Below are 15,042 nucleotides of genomic sequence, written 5' to 3'. Positions count from 1 at the left end.
GCGCATTGACGTGCCACGTGACCTAAACAACGTTGCTGTTTTCGGAAATGAATTCAGGAGGATCGTGAGTGTAAAAGGTGATTTCTGCTTTTTATACACGCTATATTCATTTCTGTTGTTTCATACAGAACTTTAATATTTATTTATGAACATACACGTGTAACCGTGGTCAACGTATTAGGTTAAAGTCTTTAAAGGTCATTTATGGGTCACATTACATTTTGACAGCCCACAGATGATGTGCCTTGTTTGGTGAACTGTGGTTATTGTTATGTATGTTTTATTGCGGAGGTGTTAGTAGTGTCATGTCGGTTTCTCTTAAATCGACAATCAAAACACCCCAAAGTGCCATAATTTTAAATAATCGAAATTTTCACTTCCAGTGTAAACAAAGACTTACATGGCTTTGTCATTTCTTTCTCTGTGCTTTTCATTTGTGCTTCTATCGATCTGTAATCAGCAAGAAAATCTTCTTATCTGTTGGAGATTCTTTCTGACCTGGATAACCTTTAAACTATAACCCTCAACCTTTTTTCAATTATTATTATTTTTTTAACTAGGCTCTCAAGCCAACATCTAAGTTTGTCTATGAAACATCTATTAGTTAATGTCAGCCGAACCCCATATCACATAAATTATTTAAATTTGTCATTTTTTTAAACTCCTAGTAATTAAATTAAAATAAATTAATATGTGTTCATTTAATTAAAAGCATCTGCTAAATGAACAGCAGTAGTAAAAATGAATGAAAATCAAAGCTTGCACCTGTTCATTTTGATTTCATTCTGTTTTTAGTAGTCTAGAGAAGAGGAAGAGGGTGAGGAGGAAGATGGAGGATTTCCCCATCCGGACAGTGGAGATGGTGTGCTTGGGTTCAAGTGTGGCTCTCTCTGGTCTGTTTTATTACATCTACAGGAAGAAATGCAAAACTGTGAACAAGCTTAATGTGAGTACATTTGCAAAAATGACAATTTAGACACTATATATGCATGTATATAAATATAACTTGGATACTAGGAAATTATTAGTGCTTGGAATTTGTTCTTTTGATTTAAAGTGTCTGCTACACTTAAGCAGTGAAATAGGAGAAATTAAAAAATAAAAATAAACAAATTGTGTTTTGTTGTTAGGAAGCTCCAGTTTTGCCGGTGGATGAAAAGTTAGTAGATCTTTTGAATGCCACGCCAGGGAAATGTCTGCAGTATGTGGTCATCGAGGGTAACATTCACTTTCCATTATAGTGTCTCAGCTGATCTGTAGAATATAACTCAATCTCTCCTTCACTTTCCACTGACTTGTTTCCACTTTCTCTCGCTGTAGGTACAGTGCAATCTATCGGGGAACCGTTAAGGAGTCAGTTTCAGGATGGCAGTGTTGGTGTAATCCAGAAACTGGTCCTCCGAGAACACAAACTTGTGTGGAACAGTTTAGCTCGCACTTGGTAAGTCCTGGTCCCTTGCTAATATAAATATACATCACCATTCAAAAGGTTGGAGACTTTAATATTTTATCTTTTTTTAGAAGGAAATTAATACTTTTATACAGCAAGGATGCATTATATTAATCAAAAGTGACAGGAAAGACATTTATAATGTTACAAAAGGTTTCCTTTTTAAATAAATGCTGCTCTCTTGAACTTTCTGTTCATTTAAGAATCCTGAAAAAAAGTGTCACTGTTTGTACAAAAATGTTAACCAGCACAACTGTTTTCAACATTAATAATAATAATTAAAATAATATATTAGAAGGATTTCTGAAGGATCACGTGATACTGAAGACTTGAGTAATGAATGCTAAAAATGTAGAGTTACATCACAGGAATAAATTATGTTTTAAAATACATTAACATAGAATGTAGTAATTTTAGATTGTGATACTATTTAAAAATATTAATATTATACTGTATTTTGGATCAAATAAATGCAACCTTGGCGAGCACAAGATACTTAAAAAAAAAAAACATACCGTTTGGATTTTATATATGTCAGTCTAACATGGCATTTCTAAAACATGATTCTCTTTCACATCTTTCAGGACAGACAGCGAGCGTGTGCTTCACCAGCGTGTGAATGCTGTGCCCTTTAACCTGCTGGGTGTGAACAAGGCGTTTGTGCGTGTGCTCTGTCCCCTGGAGGCCACGGGTCCCAATATGGAAATCATCCATGAAAAGTTCCACCAGGCTAGTTATGGCTTCACGGACATGATTGGTCAGTATTTGAGCGGAGAGAAGCCCAAAGGTCAACTGGAAACAGAGGAGATGCTGAAAGTGGGTGCCTCTTTGACCGCAGTGGGCGAGCTCATCCTGGACACGGACCGCCTCCCAAAAATCCGCCCACCCACTGATGGCTCGGAGTACTTCCTTAGCACAGATGACTTTGAAACCCTGCGGCTAGAGCAGGAAGGGCAGGCAGAGGTGTGGAGGGTGCTGGCGTGCATTTGTGCATTGGCAGGTGTGGCCGTGCTGATGTGGGCGGGACGCAGGTACTACCGCCAGCTGAAGCAGCGATGGGAGCAGGAGAACATGAGGAGGGAGTTTGAACTGATGGGTGCAGAAGAGCGAGGAGAGGAGGAGAACGGGATGGAGGTATCGGAGAACCCGTGCGTGATATGCCTGAGTAACCCACGAGGCTGTGTGCTGCTGGACTGCGGACACGTGTGCTGCTGTTTCCGCTGCTATCAGGCCTTGCCGCAACCCATCTGTCCCATCTGCAGACAGAATATCAGACGAGTCGTGCCTTTGTATCAAGCCTGAGAGACTGAAAAGAATCCATTGGTTTCTCTTGAAAAAGGCTTTCAGCACATTTCAACTACTAAACATGGTTTAATCCTATACAAATGAACAGTTGTGCTGGATTTACATTATATACTTGTCAAAACAGCCTTAAACTTTAAAACAATGTTATACTGTGAACAGGACACCTGCGATAGAAGCAACACAGACATTTGTGATACACACTTTAGTTTCACCATTTTAGTTTTAACAAATTCCTATGGAAGCTTATTTCCACCACAGATAAAAAAAAAAAAACATGTAATTGTGACTTTTTATCTCACAATTCTGACTGAATGTAAACTATTTTTCTTATAACACTTTTTCTTGCGGTTGCAAGTTTATATCTGTTGCAATTCAGACTTTTCTTCTCAGAACTGCACATCTCACAATCAAAACAATAATATTTTTCTACTCCGATTAGGACTTTTTTAGAAAAAAAAATCTGACTGTAAAAGAGGACAGTGTTATTGACATTGCAGCAGTATGAGTATAGGGACTTGTCTCTGCACTGGTCTTACACAGGCTACCAGTCGGTGCAGTTGCATTATTACACCAGGAGGTCGCGGCAAGTGACTGTCTTTTCGAGTGAGTCAACTAATAGCCTACATTTAGAAATGCATTGTTCATGGATTAAATTAATTTAACATTGAGTGCCACTATACAGTGCTCAATGGACGATCAGCGCGCTACCCGAGTAATACTGAAATTGCTGTTTTACTTCATAGAGAACAATGCAATTGAATTAATGCAATGAACAGCTCTGACGCAGTTGTGGGAAATCCCATTAAATGCTGAAAGGATGTTATGACAAAGATATCGCTTTCATCCAGTAACAACTTAAGGTGAACCTTTTTTTTATTTTTTTTACATACATATATATATATATATATATATATATATATATATAACTTGCCCTGAAGAAGGACAGACGCAGGTAATAGTGCATGCAAAGATGATCTCTCTTTCTCTTTCTGTCTGTTTAGTGCAATCTACAGAACCCATGTAACGGTACAAATCACAGTGGTACACATGACGTAAAAAGAGCCAGATGGTGTAAAAATATTACTCACTTCACTCTTGTGATTATTAGCAAATTGAACATTCAATACATTTGCATTAAGCGTAAAACAAGAAGGGCATAGCCTCATGAAAATAAAGTGAGCATCGCGTTTGTTGTGCTTCCCACCAGTCAAAAGTTGGCTAGCACCATATTACAATATTGCGGTTATCATGACAGCAAATATATATCTCATAAATGCAAGTTTAAACTCACAATAAGGCTTTATAGTCTTTTTAGAACTGCTAGTTTATATCTCATAATAGCAAGTTATAAACTTGTGAGAAAAAAAGTCTAAATTGTGAGATATAGGCCTAAACTCAGAATTGTAAGGAAAAAAAAATGTCTGAACTGTGAGATTGAGAGAATCGCATTAACTTATTATCTTTTATTTATTGGCAGAATTAAGTTTCCATATGTTCCTGCTGGTCTGCTAGTTAAAAGTGAAAAGTAAAGTTTTTCTGAGCAATGTGTTTGGATATTTTATTGAATATCCTGGTGAACAGATGTCTTTGTGTTTAACTTTCTGTTTATTATTCAAGTGTATCTCATGTTTGGCACTTATCAAATGGTTCAAATTATTATTATTTAATTTTTTTGTTCTTTTTTCATTAATTAAAAAGTATGGTTAAATACTGTATTGAATGGCTGGTATAAATAAACCTCTAATCTAAAAGTAAAATGTTGTTAAGCTTAGTGCCTTGGTTAGTTTGATTTGGTTGAGTTTTCAGTTTCCTTAAAGTCCAAATGTCAAGTTTGTCATGTAAAGCTCTGAACTATCTTCTCTGGTCAATAAACACTGTTGTGTGCTGATCTTCTGTTCCAGCATTGTTTGGAGTTTACACACACAGTTTCTAAATTGCTACAATATTATACTACTATATTAATGCTTTATTAGTGTTTGTGCAATGGAAAGTCAGAATTCTTTAGAGAAAGATATGTGTGTTTGCCATTAAGTGTTTTTATGCAACAGCTGCTGTCATCCTGTTACAAGTAAATAACCCACAACAACCTTCCCCTTTCCTTCAGACTTTTTCCTTTTGAATATAAGCAAATGAGATGCAGATGCATAACTATTTGAAGAAAAAATAAGACTTTTTCGCCAAGGTCGAGCTGAACTTCTGTTGATGCTGTGTTTAGCAATGCTTGTCATTTTACTTTAAACCACTAGAGAGCAAAGGAGGGCCAGACTCTGGAAAAGTGAAGGAAATATATTAGCATGAATCAATGCATCTCTTGCACTAATGATTTTTTTAATAATTTGCTTTATTTATTTATTTTTTTTAATCCTCTGCTTCTTGCCCTTCAACTTAAAAACTTAAGTTCAGTTGCCTTGTATGACTAATGTCTTGTAAAAATAATAGTAATAATAAAAAAAATAACTTGGAAAAAATGAATTTGTAAATAGATTTTGAAGACCTGATCAATTTCACAAGTAAAACATGCAAAGTTTACTGTGAATAAGTACTTGTGACGTCATCACAGTAAAGAGATCAGATAAGAATATGGTACTTTCATGGTATATTGCAGTGTTGTTATTGTTCACTAAAACTAAAACTCTTAAAATATTCTGGATAAATTCAAATATAGATTAAATAAAGTTAGTTTGAAAACTTAAATTTAAATAAATGCTTCTGTGTCAACTAATTCAAATAAAAACAAATGTACAAAGACACTCATCAGCTGGTGCCAATTACACTGCCATCCTGAACTTCTGCACTGGAGCCAACATCTCACATTTGAAACGGCAGAGCCGAAAGCGGCAAAGAAGAAGGTTCTGTGTTCTCACTTTAAAGTTGTTTCTTCAACTTGGCACTGTTATGTCCAATGGATTTGAAGGTTGTTGTTTGTTTGTTTTTTTTTCATCAAAGAGTGACTTGGAAACATTTTCCATCAAATATGTGATGATTTTCAACATGCCTTTTATGTTTTACACTACCATTAAATTTGTATTAAGATTGCTTTTTTTCTCTCTCTTATGTTCACCAAAAAAATAGTAAAAACACTATTATTATGAAGTACCATTAGAATTTCAAATAACTGTTTTCTTGTTATTCTAAAAGCTGAACCCAGTTTTGCTGCCTAGTTATTTTGGTGAAACTGTGATAACACTGGTTTTCCAGTATTCTATGATGAATAAAAATAACATAATATATTTATTTAGCATTTAGTTTACAACATATACTATCATTTTTTATCACTTTAATGCATCCTTACTAAATTAAAGTATTAATTTATTTAAATTAATTAATATTACTGACCCCAAACTTTTGTTTTACCCTTTTTCCAGACCCAGGCATTCAAATAATCATAAAATATTAATACATTTTCTTTTATTAAAGACTAATTAAAATAAGTAAACAAATTAACCAAATGTAATTTTATACATTTATAGCTATGCTTAATATACCACATAACATTTTCACACTGATCTTGATTTTTTGTTTTTCTTTACCCATCACTCATCTTATTTTAGGCACATTCTTCATTCATAGTGTTGTTGCCTTTGTAATAAAGCACACTAACTTCTGGAAAAAAGTTTTGTTAGGGGCAAAATTAATTTTTCTTGCTGACCTTTCAACTGAAAAGAAGGCTCACGTATAAACTGCATCTGCACATTTTATCGCCCACCCCTGAAAACTATGCAATTTTTGCTCATTTCTGTTCTCAGTATTTCATTTGACTCAGGTTTTTGTGATCTGGTGTGTTTTCTAATGCTGGATAGAGAGTGAGTCAGCAATTACAGCGCATGAGTCAGCAGAGGCCAGTGTGACCACAAACACTCTCCCAGAGGACACTTTCACACAGCAAACTTCTGTGACAGAGCACAAAGACACTAGACTGAAAAAGAAAGAAAGAAAGAAAGAAAGAAAGAAAGAAAGAAAGAAAGAAAGAAATAGAAAAAGTGATAGGTTTTTCTTCTCATTAATTTAGGTCTGATTATTTCACTAAAATACATTGCTGTAGTGACAAGAATAACATTGAACTTGAAATTAACTGTTGGCTCAAGACAATGGCTCTGATCAAAGAAAAGGTTCAATTTCGTTTCAGTCCTTAACATTTGTCCAACATTCTAGATTTTTAGCAAAACCTATTTTTGTGAACTAGTCATAGGTTCTTCGCCTGATCAGAACCAAACCAGTGCAGAAAGATTCTCTGGAAAGTGAATATCAAATTTATTTCCTATTCATGTTCATGAAAGGATGTCAAAACATTTAAAGGGAGTGGGGCCACATTTACTAAAACACTTTTTTTTGAAAGGAATGAGCTATTTTCACCAAACTGGGTACTAAATTGGCTAAATCTGAGGTCACAATAAAAAAATCACGTAGTTTGGCCTTTTGATAGTGTGGTAACAGAGGAAAAAATTTGGCTATAACTGTTTGTCACAAACTCAAGTGAGTGTATGAATCGCTGAAATGCTTGAGTTCAGTGACCTCTGGTGTTTTCTATAAATCCCTAAAAATGGTTTATTTCAGAGCCCAGACCACTGTGGTTTTCTAAAGACCTGTCAGGATGGATCAGCCTACTGTCATTCATTCATTTATTCGAGCAGTGAAGCGGCACAGACTATGAAAATCCTTGTACACATGAGGACATTGAAGATATGAAAATGAGCTTGGAAAACTGCAGTCTTCTGAGGATTGTTGCCATACTAACAATCTAATGCTTGAGTTGATTCACATAAAACTCACTAGTTGTAATGCTGCAGGGAATACAGTAGGTTAGATATTTATTTTATATGCTTTTCACTCATATTTTAACAGTAAAATATGCATACTTAATCCAAAAATCGTTGAAAGATCATTTTAGAGCTCTTTTGTGAGCTCTATCCAAGGTGCTGAAGCAGCTTTGTCTCTTACTATATAGAAAGAGATTGAGATAATATTCAAGCCAGCCAGGTGCATCATTACCGTAAACCTCTACTTAGCTTCATTCAAACATAATTCATTCAAAAGAAGTATCGGAAAGACACAGGTGGTTCCACCGTGACGAACAGCTTCCGGCATCTGGAGACCGAGGACAGACGACGCTGAACGTGACGCACGCCTATGACGTCTGCACAGCTGAACTGGCGTGTTACGGTGACATTTCCCCGGTACACCGGTGAGTGAATCTAATCGGACAAAGCGAATCACAACAACTGATAGTTACAAAGCCTTTTCCCCATTCTTATTAACCTCCACTTATCGGGAACCGGAAGACAATGGTCATTATAATTTCCAACATAAAATTTGGTTTATTCAAGTTAGCCTACACTTTGCAGCCATGGTGCGCAAAATGAAGACAAAACTATGTTAGGTAAAAACTGCTTTGGATGGTTTGTTTATTAATTTTACCAACTAGTAGACAATTAACAAGTTGAAAATCATAGCTACTTTATTAAACATTTATGGAATAAAATGTAGACAGGCTACATTTTCATTAACTTAGGCTATTTGTCTCGCCAAAGCTAAATGTTCAGTTCGAGACGGATAGCGTCCTAACGGACAATAACGCTGTGTTTATTACAAGCTTTTTCATAGCTGTGGTGTGGATTTCCCTGTTCTCTTAGAATTAGAATGATTACTGAAACTTTATAGTTATAGTTATCGTCGTTTAACGGGCCTTAATTTCAAAGTAGTTTATGACACTCAAATAACTATAAACTATAATGATTTTCTTTTGTCATGTTCTTCACTGATACTGTTGTTATACGTTTGCAAAGCCTTTATCTAGGGGCAAAATAATTTATTATGCTGGAAATAAAATTCAAACCATTTTCACTAAATTAGCCTAATATTGAAATTATTAATGTTTGTTTTACTTTTTTAAAATAATAATACAAAAATAAATAGGAAAAAAATCACTAGCTTTAATGTGAGCTTTATTTATTTATTATTATTTTTTTAAACATATTTTAACCTATCCGTTTAAATGCACGTTAAACGCAGGGAGAATTTTTGAAGTTAGGGCAGATAAAAAAAAAATACCCAAAATATTATATATTAATTAAAAACAACTTCCAGGACAACGAAAAAAAAGAGCCCAATGTTGAGCAAATGACAGAATTTTAATTTACGGTAAGTGAATTATCAATTTAAATGCATGCTAAAAGACTGGAGTATTTTTTACGTCATGGCAGATAAAAATGTAATCTACAAAATATTATATTTTAATAAAAATTTACCTCAGGACAAAAAAAGTGCCCAAATCTTAACAAATATCCACATAGCAATGCATGCAGCAAATGTAACGTTAGGCCGGTGACACACTGGCTGCGTGGCGTGAGCGCCGCGTGTCTGAAGCGTCCCAGAAGCGTCCCAGAAGCGTGGCGGATTCTGTGTCTTTACACACCAGAAGCGTGCCTGTATGGGGTGTGGTTTATGCATTTGATTTGCAAACTAAGCAATCATCGTGTCGATCGTCGCGTACCTTGCCGTGACCAAAGACGTGTGATAAGAAGCGCGACACTTTCGTCGCCCCCCTTCTCGCGTGAGAAGCTACGTGACGTCAAGCGCCTTGTCATTTTTAATATCTTTTTTTTTCCATTTGTGTGTGTGATTTTGTCAAATGTCTTAAGTGCTGTAGTTAAGTTTTTTTTTTCGTTTGTTTTTTGTTCGGAGCAAAAAGAAAGAAAAACCTGCATGTTATAACAATTAGCTCCTCCAAATCCCCAAATATTTCATAATCTTCAGAATGCTGACGAAAATATGATGAGTGAAATTAAAATTACACTGCAGTATATCTAATCAATGAACTTACAATGTTATTTAGAAGTGCACATGTAAAACAACAACCAGGAACAACCAATTCACAGCTTTCTTGTAAGCATCATATATAACTAATGGCACCAAGATAAGGACAGTATAAACCAAAAAGACAACATTTGTGTAAGTTTAAGTGTTTTGTCCACCAGAAAATATAAATAGAAAAATGGCTTAATGCATTAATAGTTAAATCCAAAGGCCAAATTCGAAATTAACAATGGACCATGGGCCACGAGTAAACACTTCAATCATGTAATGTTTTAATAATTTAGTAGTTTAGAAATTACAATATTCTATAATATTCATATATAAATCATATATACACACATTACAATTTTTTAATGATTTCTCCAAAATCTCATTCATAAAACACAAACACATCAAATAGTTAACTCTATTGTAACAGTGTGAACTCAAATAACACACAATTATCCATAAGCAAGCATTCAGTAGCATCTCAGGAAATTATGCACAAGAGCACTGGTGACTGCTTTAAAAATGCATCCTAGCACTGGAGAGAGAGCTGAAAGAATCACACAGTGTAGTACAGTATAGTAACAGTACTTTATTACAATTACAGTGTTTTGAATTTATCTCACTAGTGTGCACTGGGCAGGGAGGTTGTCTGCACTGTAAATTATAATGAGTAAACCTTATTTTAAAAAAAGAATGCAAACCTTTAAAAAAAAAAAAGTTACCATTACTCTAGTAACTTAAATACTTCAAAAATCTATTACAAATTCATGACACGGCAATGAGTTGGCCACACAAGTTGCCAATGTTTTTTTTTCTGTCCCAAGTCAAGCATCATATTGTAGGTGCTCTTCACAGTATCAGGGTAACCCACATGTAGTGATGCAAGCGTAGCACATGGTGGTCGGGAAGCAAATGTTGGAGGCAGACCCTGGAGACTATCCTTTGCAGTACTACCCTGAACAATGATGGCAGAAGACACTGGGTCAAGATTTGGAGAAGTACTTCATCGTCAGTGATAGTCAGCAAGCCAACAGATACTAGTGCCCAGATTGCATCAGCATCAGACACCTGTATAAAACCAAATAAAAACAATATTAGCATGGAAATGTGGATGATCAGTTTTCAGTGTTTTCTGTCTTGCCTACACTGCCATAACATTGGGTTAGTTCACCCAAACTTTAAATTCACATCATCATTTACTCACCCATGACTTTAAGTTATTTTCAGAACACAAATAAAGACATTTTCAGTGAAATAAATTTCTGTCCTTTAACTGAATGTCTATTTACCCAAAATATTAGACACTTGATCATATAGCAATTACGTCTCTTTCAAAGATTTGAGCCTCTTTTCCACTGTCAGGCCAAACCATTCTTAATTCTCAATGCTTAACCATTCCATTCTGTGCTAATACGGATATGGTTTAATTTTTCACTGTTGGGCTGTCAACAGAGCTCTTATAAATACATAAATGTGTCAGTCGCTGCCTTAGTAATGCAATAGTTAAGATATCAAACCTGATGTAAATAGCACCCACGTTACGAAAGATTAAATATTACTTTTAATTTTAATATTACCTAATTATCTTAACTCAAATAGCATGTTGCCCAGCTGCAGAGAAACTGGTGGCTAGGCAAAAACAAATGACCAACCCTGAGCAGTGACTACCATCTAGGCTTTCTACAGCACGTTCAGTGTGTTCAGCTAAGAGTTCTGGATCAAGAACAGTTCATCAGACCATGCCTAACAGAGTTCAAGTGGAAATATAACTGAAACTGCTCCTTACAATTCATTGAACAGTTTGGCCCAAAAAGTAGATTAATCGGCTCCATTCATATAGATTGATTTGATGGTTTCTTGGGTGTCAGAGATTTGGGTTAAATGTCTTCATTCGTGTCAGGAAGATGCACAGTTTTTTATGGAATAGATTGACAGGAGGGAGATTAAATGGCACATTTTTCATTTTTGATTGAACTAGGTATGTAATCAACATTAATCTTTATAAAGGTATCTCAGTAATATACCAGCAAATACACAGGCTTTTTTTTCTAAAATGGTGTTACTAACTATGAGAACTTACCAAGCAGGTTAGTTGTAGAAGTATCCGGGGTGATCATGAATTAAAACAGGTAGGCATCAGATGGGTGTGTAGTTCTGTCAAATCTTTTCTAAGTGTCAATAAAGAAGTCATTGAAGTCAATAAGCGCTGTTTATTTTGAATATTATTAATAAATATAATAAAACTATTAAACATTTAAGGTAGCATCAAACATTTTATGGGTTCTAGGATGTGAAGTGTCCTCTTAGATATGTGAAAAGAAACACAGTTACAAATACGGAAATATGGTTACAGGTATTCTGGAACTGCAATAAATTATTTGAAATTGCAAATAAAACATAGCACATGATTGAGTCAAAAACTGCTCTACTGCTGTTGAAATATCTCACCTTTATTATACTGAGACCGGTGATCACAAGACCGCTGCTCAGAGAAGACAGCTGACACAAGCTTTTTTCCTAAATATGAAAAATAATTCTTCATATAAAATCAAGTTCCACTGATGTTGTGAATTGTAGAACAAGGACACATTCATTTCTTGATATTTGCATTTTTAACAATAGAAATAAATTTTCTATACATCTCTATTTGAGGCATCAGTAATAAAACCAATTCAAAGGCAGCATTTCTTCTGTTACAGTACTCGGTGTTTTTAACACAGCAAATAATTAATTACTGCAAAATAACGAGCTCATTCAGTTTAAACCTTTTAGTCTGGTTACGCAATGACTATGATTGTATTAAAATGATGAAAATACATTTGTAAACTGAAAAATGACTTTAACCTAAAAAGTGGCCAAAGCCTCACAGTGTTATAAAATTATAGAGGAAACGATTACTGTTAACAATTAATACTGTAAGTGGCACATAAAGATCATATTGACGACTTCTTGCATGTTCTTGAATTGTTTCTCGGAATTTACATGCTTTCATTTTTAACTAGTAAAACATTTTTCAATTTGAGAAATGAAATAAAAAAAAAGTCTTTAAAAGTTTTTACCTTTACCCAAATGTGCCACAAGTTGTGTATTTCTATAGTTTTTGTTTTAATAGCAGAATAGCAAAGATCGTTGCTCCCTGTTGCTAACAAGGAGCAAATGTTAGTCAGTTCAAATTAGCAGCACACAGAAAGATACATCCACACACTATTTTTTTTTTAACTTACCTTATTATTATTGTGTAGAAGTAATCAATCATTCTTTGTCCAGAGGTGAAATGTAAACAGTCTTTCTACTTTTTAGTTTAAGCAAATTCGACGCAGCTTCAAAACTTTGCTTGCTGCGCATGCTCACCGTCCTTATTTCTTCTTCTGTTGTTTTGTTCCTGTTGCACATTAGCGCACTGCTGCCTCTCACTGGTGAATTAATGTCATCGGTTTTGTTGTAGCTACTTGAATATTTTAAGAAAGAATTACTCATTGCAGCATGTTGTTCTATTCGCCTTAAAATTAGCAAATTGTGTAACTTAATAAAACCTAGTAAGTATAACAACTAAGTAAAGATAACGTATTATATTTAAGGAAGCTAAACTATTGTAGTGTGTGTATTTGTACTGTAGGTTTTGTCATCTGAGGCCAAAGTTTGATATTGATAGATCATGTAAGGGTTTTTGACTGGAGAATTTGATTTTGACATAGAAGTTTGCACAAGTTTGTGGCCTAATGGTTAGAGACTTGGACTACTTACAAGAAGGTATCCGGTTCAAGTCTCGGTGCTGGCAGAAGTTGTAGGTGGGAGTGAGTGAATGAACAGCACTCTCGGCACTGAAACCCCAGTTGCTCCCCAGCGCTGGATCTGTACCAGCTCACTGCTCAGGGTGTGTGTTCACTTCTCACTGCTGTGTGTGTGCACTTGGATAGGTTAAATGCAGAGCACCAGTTCCGAGGATGGGTTACTTGGTAAATGTCAGGACTTTCACTTTCAAAAAGGCCTAATCCATATAATTTGGTGGACAAAATGTATATCACAGCTTTTAGTCTCAGGTTATGTCATCACATAGGGTCTAGGCTTTGATAATAAAATAAACTGCATGACATAGTTTTTTTTTTTTTTTTTTTGCGCTCATTATAAATCACTTTTCAAGCAATATCACCTGAAAATCAATTTTAAATCATGTAAGTCTAATCAGTGACTAACATGGAGTGTCCAAATATATTCACAGTTACATCTTAAATAAAATAATACAATAGTAATTTAGGCTAATTTTAATCTGAGCACATATGAACTGACACATCTCTAAAGAAAAAAAACGATCACTTTACATTAGACCTCATTTCTGAAAACTAGATAATTGTATGATCAGCAGATGTCTATTATTTTACAGTTCAGTTTATGTCATAAAGCGGCTTATTACAAGAGCAGTTTCTTGTAGGCTACTCTACATGTTCAATTAATAGCCTATATATTGATAATTAATTAATACGTTTATATATGCCTATTTGAAATTTTTTTAAACTGTTTTGACACATTTTCATTTTCAAGTATTATGTCTATTAAAATAAGTCAGTACTATATAGTAGCCTACTTTTGTGTTGATGTCTACTGAAGCCTTATGATCACAGGGAGTCTGTCATAGCGAGTCAGTTCCGGACATATATGCAAAAAACTATGTACCAACAATAAACGTCTTTTTTTTACGCTTTTTATGCTTAATTTAGTGAGATAATTCGGTAACTGCATATGAATCAATTATATTTTCCTCTTCAATATTTGCAGCACGAAATAAACATTACTATTTGAATGAATGTTGAAAAAAAACTGGGCTGAGTTTCCCAAAAGCTTCGTAAGCCTAAGAAGTTCGTAAAAACGATCATACAACTGATCTTAATATCACAGTCTGTTTCCCAAAAGCATCGTAACTTAAGTAGCACTTGAAAATCATCGATCTACGGGTGCTCTGGAGTAATGGTTAAGCCCTAAGTGTATTTAAGAAAACAGATTTATGCGGTCACATGCAGGACAATCAGCAGATTACACCTTTAACTTGATTCAAGCGAAATGTGATTATATTTACATTTACATTATTCATTTAGCAGACGCTTTTATCCAAAGCGACTTACAAACGAGGACAGTGGAAGCAATCAAAAACAACAAAAGAGCAATGATAAGTGCTATAACTCATTTAGGTTAACAAAGTATAGCTACGTAGCATAGGTTTTTAAATGATATAATAAATAAAAAGAAGTGTTAGAGGTAGTGTTAGAGGTCTTTATATCTTTATACATACATACATACATATAATTGCATAATACATGAAAAGATAAGATGGAAGAGATGGATTTTAAGACGATTCTTGAAGTTGGCTAAGGACTCAGCTGCTGGGATTGAGTTGAGCAGGTCATTCCACCAGGAGGGGACATTTAATTTAAAAGTCCAATAAAGTGACTTTGTGTTTCTTTGGAATGGCACAATCAAGCGACGTTCACTTG

The 15,042-nt window shown here is 34.8% G+C and overlaps 1 protein-coding gene and 1 long non-coding RNA gene across 6 annotated transcripts; one reads left to right on the top strand and one right to left on the bottom strand.

Annotated features, from left to right (window-relative positions):
- On the top strand, positions 1 to 4,842 carry LOC113037896 (mitochondrial ubiquitin ligase activator of nfkb 1-A). 2 transcript variants are annotated; one of them, XM_026195228.1, is made up of 5 exons: positions 1 to 77; positions 799 to 946; positions 1,131 to 1,218; positions 1,321 to 1,441; positions 2,035 to 4,842. In XM_026195228.1, the coding sequence occupies exons 2-5, from the start codon at positions 830 to 832 to the stop codon at positions 2,750 to 2,752; spliced, it is 1,044 nt and encodes a 347-aa protein (XP_026051013.1). In that variant the 5' UTR covers positions 1 to 77; positions 799 to 829; the 3' UTR covers positions 2,753 to 4,842. The 2 variants fall into 2 exon arrangements, with proteins under 2 accessions (XP_026051013.1, XP_026051009.1); XM_026195224.1 differs by having other exon boundaries at positions 4 to 77; positions 796 to 946.
- Positions 4,843 to 10,125: 5,283 nt separating this feature from the next.
- Positions 10,126 to 13,322, bottom strand: LOC113037878 (uncharacterized). 4 transcript variants are annotated; one of them, XR_003274709.1, is made up of 6 exons: positions 13,301 to 13,322; positions 12,781 to 13,004; positions 12,005 to 12,073; positions 11,828 to 11,858; positions 11,637 to 11,724; positions 10,126 to 10,624 (listed from the first exon to the last, which is right to left on the bottom strand). It is a non-coding gene; the product is annotated as an uncharacterized LOC113037878 (long non-coding RNA). The 4 variants fall into 4 exon arrangements; XR_003274707.1 differs by lacking the exon at positions 13,301 to 13,322 and having other exon boundaries at positions 12,781 to 13,111; XR_003274708.1 differs by lacking the exons at positions 11,828 to 11,858; positions 13,301 to 13,322 and having other exon boundaries at positions 12,781 to 13,111.
- Between the last annotated feature and the right edge of the window lie 1,720 nt (positions 13,323 to 15,042).

This window comes from Carassius auratus, chromosome 2, assembly GCF_003368295.1.
Source record: "Carassius auratus strain Wakin chromosome 2, ASM336829v1, whole genome shotgun sequence".
Lineage (NCBI taxonomy): Eukaryota > Metazoa > Chordata > Actinopteri > Cypriniformes > Cyprinidae > Carassius > Carassius auratus.
This window is presented reverse-complemented; position numbering and strand designations above follow the sequence as displayed.

Excerpts from the sequence above, each read along its gene's own strand:
- LOC113037896 (XM_026195228.1), top strand. The coding sequence starts at position 830 with ATGGAGGATTTCCCCATCCGGACAGTGGAGATGGTGTGCTTGGGTTCA. Across the intron at positions 947-1,130 it reads AAACTGTGAACAAGCTTAAT|GAAGCTCCAGTTTTGCCGGT; the intron begins GTGAGTACATTT and ends TTTTGTTGTTAG. Across the intron at positions 1,442-2,034 it reads AACAGTTTAGCTCGCACTTG|GACAGACAGCGAGCGTGTGC; the intron begins GTAAGTCCTGGT and ends CACATCTTTCAG.